The 15642-nt window shown below is 44.1% G+C and overlaps 1 protein-coding gene across 1 annotated transcript in view; it reads right to left on the bottom strand.

Annotated features, from left to right (window-relative positions):
• Window positions 1-357: 357 nt before the first annotated feature.
• Window positions 358-15642, bottom strand: part of LOC306939815 (5-hydroxytryptamine receptor 4) — a gene marked incomplete at its 3' end in the record, with an annotated part of 41103 nt that continues 25818 nt past the window's right edge. The window contains exon 6 of the mRNA XM_079524540.1: window positions 358-451. Coding sequence (XP_079380666.1) covers window positions 358-451 — 94 coding nt within the window. The remainder of the gene's footprint in view (window positions 452-15642) is intronic.

Below are 15642 nucleotides of genomic sequence, written 5' to 3'. Positions count from 1 at the left end.
ATTGTGAGGTCATGTCCACAGAGATCCTAAATAATGAACGGTCTGTTTTCGGGAGGGGTTTGTGGCATGCCTGGGGCCTAGTAGAGACCTAACATAAAAGAGCTTCTGTGCTCTAGTCCTCCTGTCTGCTTACAACAACGCCACACACACAGATGTGTGGATGGCCAAATGAGATCATCATAAAACAACCATGCCAGAGATCACAGAGATCACCGACTAAACGTTTCAGCCATTTGAGCTGAAAATCATTTTAACAAAAAAATGTCCAGATCCAGCCAACAACATCATACCACTGCTATTGTTAAGTGTGACATCATCGGTGCAGCAGGTGCTCTCCGTGTAGTCATGAAGACATCTTCATAGAGGTCCCATAGATTCCTGTGATTCTTGCTCATTGGCCAGTATCCTGCGGCCGTTGTCACTGTAGCTTCGATTTGGCAGAAAGGACAGCCTATACGGGAGGACATAAGGGACAGAAAGGATAACATCATAGATTAGATTCATAATTTATGTTACAGAGTTCACGTACAGTACATTGGCTTCCCTTCTCCAGGTTTGAACGCCAAGGTCAGTGTAGCTGCTTTTGTACAGTGGTTCGGAGACCCCCAGGGGTCCTTGAGGAGGTTCCAGGGAGTCCCCACTCCCCAGCAAAATGTGTTACAATAGCATCAAAATCAGTTTTAACCAGTTTAACCATACTACGTCGCCTATTTGAAAAGGTCTACCTGGGGTTGGGGTTGGTAGGATTTAGGTGGATAAGACAACTGAGACGGGAGCAATTCAACTGTGGCAGACGGAACGGAAGAGAGAGGGTTGGAAAATTAAAAAGAGAGGAAGACCGGTCGGTCTGCATAGGGAAAGATACACACGCATGCACACGTGCAGTCAGCGACGGGCACACACGCACACACACACACACAAATGCACGTAAACGCACACTCAACACATGTCCAGTGGCATGTCCAGGGTGAAGAGGTGACGGGGAAAGATAAACAGACATGTTCTTCTGTAACTTCTGCTCCTCTGGGCTGTGTTTGCAGTTCGGGGGGAGGGGGGTATTTACTCACTAAACACAGTTACAGTAACAGTATGACTATGTACTGAAGTCTGTCACAGTCTGGGACAGGACAAGACACAATACAACAACCTATCATCACAGTCTGGGACAGGACAAGACACAATACAACAACACAGTCTGGGACAGGACAAGACACAATACAACAACCTATCATTGTGGCCTGTCACAGTCTGGGACAGGACAAGACACAATACAACAACCTATCATTGTGGCCTGTCACAGTCTGGGACAGGACAAGACACAATACAACAACCTATCATTGTGGCCTGTCACAGTCTGGGACAGGACAAGACACAATACAACAACCTATCATTGTGGCCTGTCACAATAATCCAATCCAATCCTGATCACCATTATTTCATAATCGTAATTATTTTTTATAATCGTTTCCATGTTGCAAAAAACGTCTACCTGTGATATCTAACTATAAATGCGCCATGTCTCTGTCTGCGTGTGTGCGTGTGTGTGTGTGTGTACGGTTGTAATGCACGTAACTCGAGAACCGTTTGCCCCACCGTCTTCAAATTCGACACACGCGCTCCACACCCCCGCAGGGAGTGCAGTGCCTGGTATCGAGTCGGTCGGACGCATCTCACCCTCTGGTGAGCCAGTGGGCCTAATGAGCCAAAGTCCCCTCACCTGTGCAATTTCCAGCCTCTGCCTCAGCCAATATTGATTGCCATGGCAACCCCACACCTGCAAATTGATTACTTAACCACCACCACTTTCACAGTCATTTTGCACTCTTCAGACACAGGCAGATACGGAGATCTCCATGTGGGACACAGACAGATAGTTAAAACGGGTGCTATGACAAGTTGACAACGGGTATTATTAGGTTCCCAAGTTGCATCGCTCTCGACGGGCACGCGAGGTCTAGTAATAATCATAATAATAGTAATTTTGTCCGCACTCCTTTGGTATATACATTTTTGTAACTGTACACTTCAAACTTGCACATAGTGTGAAATGTTTCCTCTCTATTTGCCCATCCTAACGATTAGGAGCAGGTGGGTGCCATTCATACCATGTGGGGAGCAGTTAGGGGTTATGGGGCATCCTGTTTATTTTTTGGCACTTCTGTGTTGTTGACGCGTAATGCAATCTCTTGTCTTTGGAGTCGCTTCAAGGAGCTGCTATTTATTCCTACAAATTCAACATCAAATTTCCTTTGGCACCAGCTGCTCCCAACCAGCTTGAGGAAGATTAGGAGTTTATTGGATTTATTTTAACTGAATTGCAATGCAGGAGGAAAAAGAAAAACTTGAAATAGACTGCTGTTCTACAACAGGATTAGTTTAGGGCTGTTGCCCTTTTTGAGACAAATTAAAATACTGTTATCTCCCTGACCGTAGAAATATCCACATGGAATATCATGCTTTAACATTTTTAGATGGGGGGGGGGGGGGGGGACCAAAGCCAGATTAAGTGGATAATGAAAAATACATATTTTTCACACACATGTGGCCCCTTACTAGCTAGCAGAATAGTCCTGCCTGAAGACCAAAAGCCTAATATCCCCTTCGGCCATGTTGAGGGGATCCCCCTTTGAGCTGAGCGCTAGATGTTTAGTTTCCCACATGTGAGTTTGAATCCAGGGTTTATATTTGGATGAGCTGAAAACTATCCCATTTGTCCTGTTCTCTGTGCAGCATTGGGGAGCAAACACTACATTACTCTCAACATGCAAGTACTCTTCCACAATACTTGGGCTTTATCATTTCACTTATTCCTAAAAAAAGAAAATAGTACATGGCTTCATGTTGATTAATGTACTGTATGTGCAATCACATGGAATAAATGTACGTATGGATCAATGCCAACAAAAACAATATATTTTTCTACAAGTTCACTTTTGTGTTTGTAAATCAGCTATTTTCAGATAGAGTCCGCAATCCTAAACCTAATCTTTCTTTTGGGCCTTTTCTGCCTGTATTGATAGATACGGTAGTCTGAGGGGAAATGAGCAGAGAGAGAGGTTGGGAGTGACACGCAGTGAAGGTCGTTGGGATCAGGAGTCGAACCCGCGACCCTGTCAGACAGCATTAGCAGCCCAGGTGTCCAGATGACGGCTATACGCCAGCCGCCCGGGGCCTTAAACCTTTCCATTACATGCATACATTTTTGAGGGGCGCCAGCCCCTCCTATACACAGGTTTAATGTTTGTCTTTAGTTCAACTAGACCTGTACGTGCCCGTTGCAGTCGGCCACCGGCCTACTTGGGAACGTGGCGCATTATATAGTAGATGTTTGTGTTGTATCGACGCATTGACAATGAAGGGAAAATGTACGTCATAGTGTGTCATTTACGTCATATTGTCTCTTTATTGTTAATGGCGTTTAATGTTTGTGTTGGCACCGTTTGTTTTACATCACCATTACATCACCTAATCAACATGAGTTAGACTTTAATATATTGGCGCCCCTCACTTCTCACGGGTGTACTTTTTCAACTCCAATACAGCTTTCACACTCTCAATGAGTATCATGTATAAAGAGGATGAGTGACAGTTTACACATAATCTGTTAATCCTGGTGTTCGGCATAGCTACATGCTCAGATTAGAGTGGTCTGCCATTTGGCTAGAAGATTGAGTTTTCTTACTCCAAGAGTAGTAAAACTCCAACAGTCAGCCGCTGTTGCCCCTTCTAGATTTGCCGTGGTTCTACAGCAGGCACGTGCAGAGAGTGCTAAGAGGGGCAGGGGGGTGCCCGTAAGAGGGCACTTTTGGACAAAAATAGCAGATCTACAAGCTCACAACGCGTTGAGAGCTTGTAGATCGGCTATTTTTGGGGCGCAACCCAGTACTCTTTATCTACTGGAGATGCGGTGTGGATTTAGAAACAAAATGCTGCGTTCCAAGTTCAGGTACCGGTATATGGCATGGGAAGGAGAGGCATTTGCATTTCTTTCGCCAAAAATGAAAATAAATGCTGCATTCGTGGTCTGGGAAAAGGGCAGCTGTTTTACAGGGGCAGGGGCTGAAGCCCCCTTTGATGTCTATGTGTGCACGCCCCTGTTCTGCAGACAAGGCGCCAGCGCTGCAGGTCTGTGTTTGGACGATTGAGGCGAGCTCTTGAGATGTGAACTATGCTGTCAGTCATTCACATAGAGTTAACTTTTGTCCCTTCTGTTGTTTTCACTGAGGCTATTTTAGGCACAATCTTAAGTTCCACAAGTGTTTGATTATGCTATCTATAACCACACTTAGATGAGAATCCTCAAACTTCAACTGCATCTTTAAGTTGTTGTCACCTTTTGTGAAAAGTAAAGCATTTACAACTACACCCGGAGTCACAGAATTCAATATGGTTATACCAATTTTCACAGTGAATCAAAAATGTGCAATCAAGAATTGTGTGCGGTTAAATTACAGTGGTGTTTTTATTTATATTTTTTAATGACACCTGATTAGCACAAGTGAATGAATTTAACAGGCACTACAACACACCCATTATAATTTCAAACACGTCATAATAATCTGTCTAGTCTAATTGACAAAGGAGCAGCATAGTTTGTAACTAGGGCTAACCCGCCCCATTGCTGGTAGGGGAACGTCACTCTTTATTTTAGATTCCGTTCAGGGTCACTTAAGAGGATTTACTTATATGGTATTGTACGTGACTAAACCATCTAGACCATGTTATCCTTACATCCTACCCCATATAGGGCAAACGTACGAAAGGAGATGTTTTGACGGCATCAAATGATGTATAACGTTTAAACACACAAACATTAAAGCCCATTGTCAAATATACTGCATGTCTCTCGGCCCCTTCAGACATCCCACTAATTTAAATCACAGACAGTGTGGCTCCAATTTGGCTGGCCACATTTGTAGTAGCAGCCTAGTCTATGCACACAAAAAAAAGAAGGAAAAAAAAAGATAAATTGTTTTATTTGTTTTATCCCCCATACTAGAACTTTCCCAGTTTAAATGAAAAATGGGCTGCAGGCCTTCCTTTAAATAGGATCAGATCTCACATCATCACCAGGGTCATGCAGAAACCATATGCTGTAAAGTCTAAACACAGAGAACATTTCTGGAACCGAGGAAAAACAGTGTCCGTCCATCTCCCATTGACCCCCACACATGTTCATATCATCAATGACTATATATAGCAACAGGCAGATTTACTCTGCAGAGATGGTACTCATCGTTGAAGTGAAGATAAAGTAAAGCCCGTCCTCCTCTATGGCTGTGAATGCTGGACACTAACACAAGCCCTACAGAAATCCCTGGACGGGTGCTACACCAGAATGTTACGTGTGGTACTGAACATCAACAGGGACGAGCACATCACCAACAAGCGTCTGTAAGGGGCATTACCAAGTGTATCAGAGAAGATAGCAGTAAGGAGGATAAGACTAGCTGGCCACTGTAAGGGGCATTACCAAGTGTATCAGAGAAGATAGCAGTAAGGAGGATAAGACTAGCTGGCCACTGTAAGGGGCATTACCAAGTGTATCAGAGAAGATAGCAGTAAGGAGGATAAGACTAGCTGGCCACTGTAAGGGGCATTACCAAGTGTATCAGAGAAGATAGCAGTAAGGAGGATGAGACTAGCTGGCCACTGTAAGGGGCATTACCAAGTGTATCAGAGAAGATAGCAGTAAGGAGGATAAGACTAGCTGGCCACTGTAAGGGGCATTACCAAGTGTATCAGAGAAGATAGCAGTAAGGAGGATGAGACTAGCTGGCCACTGTACGGGGCATTACCAAGTGTATCAGAGAAGATAGCAGTAAGGAGGATGAGACTAGCTGGCCACTGTACGGGGCATTACCAAGTGTATCAGAGAAGATAGCAGTAAGGAGGATGAGACTAGCTGGCCACTGTAAGGGGCATTACCAAGTGTATCAGAGAAGATAGCAGTAAGGAGGATGAGACTAGCTGGCCACTGTAAGGGGCATTACCAAGTGTATCAGAGAAGATAGCAGTAAGGAGGATAAGACTAGCTGGCCACTGTACGGGGCATTACCAAGTGTATCAGAGAACATAGCAGTAAGGAGGATGAGACTAGCTGGCCACTGTACGGGGCATTACCAAGTGTAACAGAACATAGCAGTAAGGAGGATGAGACTAGCTGGCCACTGTACGGGGCATTACCAAGTGTAACAGAACATAGCAGTAAGGAGGATGAGACTAGCTGGCCACTGTAAGGGGCATTACCAAGTGTAACAGAACATAGCAGTAAGGAGGATGAGACTAGCTGGCCACTGCCACCGACACCAAGAACTCCCGGCCAAAAAGCTTGTACTGTGGGAACCAACACACGGGCATCGACCGAGAGGACGTCCCACACCGACCTACGTGGACGTACTAAAGAAAGATGCTGGTGCAGAAAGCACAAATGAGCTGGCCAGATGTATGGAGAACCGAGATGACTGGAGACGCCGATGGAGGGCTCGTCTGAGGACGACGTAGAGAGAAAGCAGAGTTTATGTTCGTTGTCACCTTCCCTTGAGTGGCAGACAGCTTGCCAGTATTAATACTGTATATGTGCCCACATTGTAGACAATGTGGGCACATTGTGGACAATGTGGGCACATTGTCTACAATGTGCCCACATTGTCCACAATCATTGCCCACATTGTCTACAATGTGCCCACATTGTCCACAATCATTGCCCACATTGTCTACAATGTGCCCACATTGTAGACAATGTGGGCACATTGTAGACAATGTGCCCACATTGTCTACAATGTGCCCACATTGTCTACAATGTGCCCACATTGTCCACATTGTGGACAATGTGGACAATGTGGGCACATTGTCCACATTGTCCACATTGTGTACAAATGGAACCAAGTGTACAAATGGAACCAAATGGGCCCGTTAGGGTCCATTTGTACACTCTCTGAGTTACAGACCCATAAGGGTCCATTTGGTTCCAAATTATCATTTATCTGGGTCCCCCCTGGAACTCCCTCAAGGACCCCTGGGGGTCCCCGGACACCACCTTGGGAACCACTGAGCTAAAGTATAACGTAATGCTTAAAACACCAACCGGGGTTCCCACCCCTCTCCCCTTTCTACAGTAGTCCTTTGCTTTTTCACACTCACAGTGAAATGCAATCCAAGTTGAACAAGAACACGTGCGTGCATGATGTAGTGAGACAGGAAATGGTTTCCTGTTCCCTTAATTTCACGGTAATATATTCTCTGGGACATTAAATAATCAAACGCCAGTCTTATCTCTCAGGGCTTGGGGGGGGGGGGGGGGGGGGGGGGGCTACAGAGCTTTTTTTTCCCCCACAGGAATGTGAGGGAAAATAGGCAGCCTCGTCTCGCCCCACTGAAAAAGGAAATATTTGTTTAGGACCCCACAATGATTGTTTTAGCCCCCCCCCCCCCTTCTTCTAAGATGATGATGATGACACACAACATAGTATGAATTGTGGTCTCCTGTTTCGATTATATTACAGGTGTTGTAGTGCAAACTTGTTAACTCATATTAAATTCAGGACGGGAACCCCCTTTTGGTGTTTTAAGCATTATGTTATACTTTAGCTATTGAAAAAAAATTAGCAGATCTGAGTGCCGCGCTACGAGCTTGTAGATCTGCTATTTTTGAAAAATCGTGAAAATGTGTCGCAAATCTTTGAATATATTCTTTCAACGTTTTTAACTCAGCTTCTGGGGGTGTCGCTGGAACAACATATTTTCAGATGGGGGTCGGTGGTCAATTACATATCATTTTTGGGGTCCTTGACATGAAATATTGAGCACCACTAAATGGGTTAAACTGCACGTCAACGTGAATATCCCTGCTGCCAGGAAAAACATGCCGCAAACGCACTCCCCATACATCTCTCTCCCCATTATCTGTCAGACTACTGTAATTTATCAATATCTATCAATAAAGGCAGAAAAAAACCCCAAAACATCTTAAAAAACAGCTTTGTCTCTAGAGCGTCGCAGTCCCGCCCCCTCAAGAGACCCGGAAAAGAATTCCCCGTTAATTTTTCTATTTATTTAAAGACGTTTACACTGCGGACAAAGCCAACTCGAGTTGTGACACATCATGACAACAAACACAATGTTTTGGGCCAAACAAAGAATTAGAAAGAAGAAAAAAAACGGCAGGTTACAACCCTTTTTTTGTTGTTTTTATTCTTTGTAATTGTTTGTTTGGTCCAAAATATTGTGTTTGTTGTCATGATTTGTCACAACTCGAGTTGGCTTTGTACGACGCTTATAAGGTCTTTAAATAAATACTTTTCGAAATGTCTATGGGGAAAATGTATTGGGAATTATTTCCTGGGCCTGGCGTCGTCATGAAAGGGGGCGGGGCTGCGACGCTCTATTGGGAGAGGAGGCAACGTAGCCTGCATGGTAAAGCCCTCCCCCTTGAAAACATTTTCATTTTCTCAGCGGGGATAAAATGATTTCAAGGGTGAGGAGGGGTTTACCAGGCTGGCTCCTAGCCTTTGTGTGGATGTATTATGCAGATAGATTGAGCCTGTCAGAAATTGCAAAATTAAATATGACGTCATACGCGTGGTGTTCTTTTGGAACATATTGGTTGTGGTAGATCTCGGCTTACACATTGGCTCTTGCGGGCTTGAAAAGGTTGGTTACCACTGTACTACACAACCTGGATTCGGGTAAGGGGGATACATTCCCATTTGCAAGACAAGCAATTCCAAAGTTCTCCTCTTCTATTTTTGGACAGAATAATAAACAGCCAGGAGAACATGAGCATCTATGATTATTTCCTTAGCAATAATTATATTGATTACTTTTTGATTAATAGGAAAATTAAGAAACGTGCTTTTGTACTGTGATGCTTTCGTGATTTTTCAAAGATTCTGAAATATGTGGAAAATGTACGCCTATGACACGCCCCATAACTAAATGATCAATTAATAATTATAATCATTGATTAAATCGTTTAGTTTGATTAACAAGTGAGTGTGATGTGAATGAAATGCATGCTGGGCACAATTACAATGCCAGCCTCACACACACACACACACACACACACACACACACACACACACACACACACACACACACACACACACACACACACACACACACACACACACACACACACACACACACACACACACACACACACACACACACACACACACACACACACACACACACACACACACACACACACACACACACACACACACACACAGTCACCATAACTTCAACGTGAGGCAAAGAGCTGTTCAGAATCAGCCTCTTGGCAGTGCGGCTAAAGACATTTTGAAGCAGAATGCAGCCAAAATCCTATATCGAGTGTAGCTCAGAGTGTAGATCAAAGATGATGGCTCATGACAGGTCTGGCGCAGCACGAGACACACAGTTTAAAACTGACGGTCAGCCTCAAATCGTCTTTCTATCCTCGTTAGATATTCACGAGAGCTCTCTCTGTGACTGTGACATGTGAGTTGACTGGGCTACTGGGCTAGTCTCCAAACGGTCTGGACCTCAACTCCTTTCCCGGGACCCAGAACAGCAGCAATGCCTGAAGTACAGTATATACAGTACAGTACTTTGCTCACAACACGTCACACTGCAGCGCAGTGTTGTTTTCGTCGACTAAAAGTAAGACGAAAAATGTTTGTCGACTGAAAATGTTGACTAAAATGTTAGGAAGGGACTAGTATAGTAGGGGACAACTATAAGTCATTTTACACTTGGTTGCATGCTGAAAATAGCAGATCCACAAGCTCGCGACGCGTTGTGAGCTTGTAGATCGGCTATTTTCAGCAAGTGGGAAAAAAAGTCATTGCGACGGCATCAAGGCCCGCCAAAATACATTTTGACTAAATCAACTGTAGATTTAGTCGACTGAAATCGTATGATATTTAGTCGACTAAAACTAGACTAACACTAAAACATTCTGCAGGTGACTAAAATGTGACTAAAACGAAATGAAAACTGCAAGAGACTAAAATCTATACATTTGCTGCCAAAAACAACAGTGCATCTTGTGGGGCATCTTCGTATAGTTAACTCTTAGCCTGCCGCCATTAATTAATCCCTCGATTGCGTATTGCCATGGTTTAATCACGCGTGACACTTACTTTGAAGAGCCAAATATCCGTATCGCATTTTACTATGAAACCATTCCGTGTGTGTTGACGAAGCTGGTGCTCGTTCTCTCGGTCGGTGGTGGAAAAAGTGGACCGCGAGTATCACAGCGCCTGCTACAGGCCGTTGAAAACGCTTGTCTGGGACAAAGCGTCCTCTGCAATGTCGCTTCTGTGAGATAAAGCCGTCTGAAAACAGAGCCGGCAATGTTAGTGGATGCGCGCGCATTTTCAAAATGGCCGCGCCCATTGTGTCAGAAGCATAACAAAGCTAACGGACGGTAGATTTCGATACGATCGTATTAAAACATGCATTAATGAATACATCGCTGTTAAAACGGCTTTTCCATTTGTGGCAGGCTACAAGATTCTACGTGTTAATATTCCTATGTTCCTGGCGGGTAAACGATTAATCTATGTCACACTAGGTAGGGGCCCTATTTCTATTCCTATTTCTTTTTAATTTTGAATGTTTTTTTTCTTCTAATAGTTGAAAAAGCCGATACAAGCTCACAATGTGTCGATGTAGCTCGGCTATTTGAAGTATTTTTAAATGTTTTTCAAAATAAATACAACAAAAAGGCTAAGAAGTGTATAGGGATAAGGGTTAATAAGACGAATAACAGTTTAAGTCCAAATTTTATTCTGACCCCTCCACGAAAAGGCTATAGTTGTCCTGACCCCTTATCCATTGATTGATTGATTGATTGAAGAATTTATTAACAGTTTGCAGAATTACAGTACATTTCAAGCACAAACTCAATACAAAGGCTGTTAACTGTGAGTGGACGACCCAATTAAGCATTACACTTGTTTCCAATAGGGTCCACCATGTTCAAATCATCAAAACATTTAGAGACGTACAAATAGACACTTCTATAGACAGAACAGGAATTCATCATAAAGGAGGTAAAAAGGGAAAAGAGATATATACAGTGAGGGGAAAAAAAGGGGGGGGCGGGGGGGGGATTCAGATTTTACGGGGGCCAGTTTCGAATTGCAGCCATCCGTAGGTGCCCTTTGAGAGCGGTTTTGAAGGAGTCATGGGATTCGCATGTCTTAATGACAGTTGGTAGGGCGTTCCACATTTTGGTGGCATAGGAGCGAAAAGAATTTAGTCCCTTGTTTGTGCCGAATCTGGGTTGTACATGGTTCGTTGCACTCCCTCTGGTGTTGTGGGTGTGGACTTCGTTAACATTAAGGAAGTATCTAGACAGGTACATGGGTATCTTGGTGGTGTATCGAATCTTGTGGACCAGACCCATTGCAAGATGCTGTACTCTGTCGTCGACCCTAAGCCATTCCAGCCTGTCGAAGTGGGCAGGGGTGAGGTGGGTTCGGGGGGCTAGATCAAGTAGGAGCCTGACCAGTTTGTTTTGGGAAGTCTGGAGCCTGGTTTTAAGGGCCTTTGAGGTGCTGTGGTACCAGGAGGTGCATGCATAGTCAAAGAATCCCTGTACAAGGGCTCCTGTTAAGGTCTTCAAGGTGTTTTTGTTGACCAGTGAGGAGATCCTGTAGAGGAATCTTGTTCTATGGTTGACTTTTTTGATTACGTTGGTGGCCATTTTATCACCGGAAAGATTAGCCTCCAGGATGGAACCTAGGTAGGTAATTTCATCTTTACGTGTGATAACATTGTCACCCACTCTAACCAAGAAGCCATTTGCCTTGCTGAGATTACTAATAGAGCCAAAGAGAATGGATTCAGTTTTTCCCAGGTGTAAAGATAGTTTGTTATCAGCGAGCCAGGTGCAGATTCTACCGAGTTCAGAGCTGAGGGCATTTTCAACCTGCAGTCTGTCCCTGTCCGAGACCAGCAGTGCTGAGTCATCTGCGAACAGGAACAAGTTGCAGTCACAAGCTGAAGTCATGTCGTTTACATATATTAGGAACAGTAGAGGCCCTAGTATGCTTCCTTGTGGAACGCCACAGCTCACTGGGAGGGGGGGGGACAGTGTTCCGTTCACTTCCACCATCTGTTCTCTCCCCTCCAGGTAGGATTGCATCCAGCTCACTGATGTGCTATCGAAACCAATTGCTTTTAGCTTGTTAACCAGTATGGAGTGGTTCACGGTGTCAAAAGCCTTTTGGAGGTCCAGCATGACCATGCCGCAGTATTTGCCAGCGTCCACCTCTTGTTTGATGTGGTCGCTCAAATAGAGAAGGCATGTGTCAGTGGAGTGGGATGTTCTGAAGCCAGATTGGAACTCGTACAATAATTTATTAGTGGCAAGATACTTTTCAACCTGTTCATAGACTATTTTTTCCATCACTTTCGAGATGGAACTAAGAATAGAAATAGGGCGGTAGTTGCCGGGGTCTAATTTACTCCCTTTCTTGTGCAAGGGGGTTACTTTGGCCAGTTTGAAATCTTGGGGGACCTGTCCCTGTTTGATGGAGAGGTTTACTATGTGGGTGATGATTGGAGCTATAGAGATGGCTGAGTCTCTGAGAAATTTGGAGGGAATGTTGTCATGGCCTGTGGCCTTGTGGGGTTGGAGGGCACTCAGTTTCTTAATTACCTCATCAGTTGTTACCATAACTAGTTTAAAATCGTCTTTACAAACACCTAGGTTTCTGTAGAAGGTTGTAATGTGCTCTACACCAAAGAGCCCAGAGTGGGAGGGCAGTTTGTTAACCAGAGTTGTTGCTATGTTTGTAAAGAAGATATTCAAGTAGTTGGCCACATCAAGGTTGTCAGTGATGAGAGTGTTGTCCGATTTTATGTTTATGTTCGAAAATCTGGTTTTTAGTTTCTGACCATAGCTTAGTTGATTGTTTAGTAGCTTCCAGAGCTCATGAGGATTGTTTTTGTTTTCCTGAGCTTTATCATTAATGAAGTTACTTTTAGCTGATTTGGTCATGGCAGTTACACTGTTTCGTAGCTTGATTCGTTGTGTATTTAGGTTGTTCAAACAAGCTTGGCGAACACTGTCGAAGCGCTTGGCTAGCTTTGACTTGCATTTTAGAAAATCAGAGCATTTTTTGTCTCTGGCTTTCATTGCAGCCAGTATGTCCGAATTCATCCATGGTTCCGAGCGGGTTTTGCCCCTGGTGGTTCTCAAAGGAGCCATGTTGTTCAGTACTGATGTAAATTTGGTTTTGAAGCCAAGCCAAGCTTCTTCGACAAGTGTGCTTTTAAGCTCATCGGACCAATCCAGACTCTCCAATACTTGGTTAAAAACCTCACTAGAGTAGGTTTTGAGGTCCCTTGATATGACTGTTTTGCGGGTACAGAATATCATAAAATGATCACTAAGCCCACATACAATAACCCCTTTCTTGGAGATTCTGGATTTGTCCGAGGACAGAATGAGATCAATGACAGTTTGAGTAGAATCACACACTCTAGTGGGTTGGGTAATTAGCTGACTGACACTATGTAGATCACAGAACTTACTGAATGACTTAAACACAGGTGCTTCCTTACGTTGCATGTCTGTATTGTAGTCGCCAATCAGGATTTTCTCTACACATTCCTCCTCAGCTAAGCACCCCTCAAGTATATCATAGAACCCATGTTGGTCAGGCGGTCTGTAGACGGTGCCCACTAATACTGATTTAGCCTTTTTGAAAATTAATTCAACCCACACAGTTTCAATTTCATCATGCTGTAAGTCAGTACGAGTAACATATTCAGTGTCTTTGTGAATATACATACACACGCCATCATTTATACATTATGGATAATTAGTGTGGACTTAAACTGTTATTCGTCTATAGTACTCAATAGGCACAGGCGAAAATAGGGCCCTAGGTGTTGAAGATGAAATCTTGTGTGTGTGTGTGTGTGTAGGAAGCAACATGCAAACACTATTAACACCAATGTAATGTCCTGTATTAAAACCTCTCTGGGACACAAAACAGACCCAGTGAATCAGATTACAGCCAGATAGAGGAGAGTTCACAAATTATTGGATGAATTGTGTTGAATTATATTGTCAGTAACGTGTGTGTGTGTGTGTGTGTGTGTGTGTGTGTGTGTGTGTGTGTGTGTGTGTGTGTGTGTGTGTGTGCTCGCGTGCGTGCGTGCATGAGTGCGTGCGTGTGTGTGCATGTGTGCATGTGTGTGTGCAACTGTGCATATCTGTCCTATAATCTATGCTCCATCCCATGACGGCGCCACGCAAAGAAAATAGCAGACATACAAGCTCACAACCCGTGGCATCCATACTGCTTTGTGAGCTTGTAGGTCAGCTATTTGCGGCACGCGCCGCCGTCACGTGACAAACTATGAATCGGGTTTTACGCTGTTTTCATTTAACCCATTTAGATCTGAGACCAGATTCTACAAAATGTCGTCTAAATCTAAGACAGTTTTCTGAAAAACCTATGTTTCTATGTCAGTGGTTCTCAAACTATTTCATGTCAAGGACCCCCCAAAACTTGAAATTGACCACCGATTGACCATCTGAAAATATATTGTTCCAGGAACCTCACCAAAAGCAAAGATTTGACTTAAAAAACGTTCGCTCTGAACGAATATATAAGATTTTGCGCCACATTTTCACGATGTTTCAAAAATAGCAGACCTACAAGCTTGTAGTGTGGTATAACATGATCCTTAAAACACCAAAAGGGGTTCCCGTCCTGAATTGGTTAACTAAAATGAAAACAGTGCTGCAGGTCACCTCATCCATCAGACTCTACACACTGCGAGGGACAGAGAAAGCATGAAACTGTCAACTAAATCACCACCATTAACGTCAATGGCAGTAAACCTCCCGGAACACAGCACTCCAGGATTATTAGTATTATAATAATAATAAAGGGACATTTGTAATAGAGCAGACTAGCCATACTAACATAGAGTAGTGTGTGTGTGTGTGTGTGTGTGTGTGTGCGTGCGTGCGTGCGTGCGTGCGTGCGTGCGTGCGTGCGTGCGTGCGTGCGTGCGTGCGTGCGTGCGCAATTAGGCTAATAAAAAGCTCACAGGAACACTCGACACATTCATCTCAAACAGTTAAATAATGAATGAAGTGTGTCACTTAAATTCAATGGCAACCCTTAACAATAAAAACAACAGCAACAAAAAACATCTAGGATAACTATTGTACAGCTGGCGTTTCTAAAGCATGTGCGTGCGTGCGTGCGTGCGTGCGTGCGTGCGTGCGTGCGTGCGTGCGTGCGTGCGTGCGTGCGTGCGTGCGTGCGTGTCATCCCCACTGTCTTCCAGAGTGGTGCCAAGCATGCTTGTGCCAAGAGTGGTGTCCTCCGACAGTGACATGTGTGAACAAACACACTTTGTGTTTGTGTCTGTGTGAGTACATATATGTCTAGTCACGTGTGTGCTAGATAAGCTCTTGCCTGTGCTGGTGTGTGTGTGTGTGCGTGCGTACGCGTGCGTACGTGCGTGAGTGAGTGCGAGTGTGAGTGTGTGCTCGTGTTAACATGTGTCTGTATACTGTCTGTAACAGTAAATGGTGACAGATGGTTCCGCTAAACACTTATAAAGGTTACACACCAAACCAAACAAGAGGATGGAAAATCCCAGCGTGTGTTTAATCTG

The sequence above is a fragment of the Electrona antarctica genome (genome assembly GCF_951216825.1).
Source record: "Electrona antarctica genome assembly, chromosome: 16".
NCBI classification, from domain to species: Eukaryota; Metazoa; Chordata; class Actinopteri; order Myctophiformes; family Myctophidae; genus Electrona; species Electrona antarctica.
The sequence above is the reverse complement of the archived record's forward strand: the minus strand, read 5'-3'. Positions and strand labels throughout refer to the sequence as shown.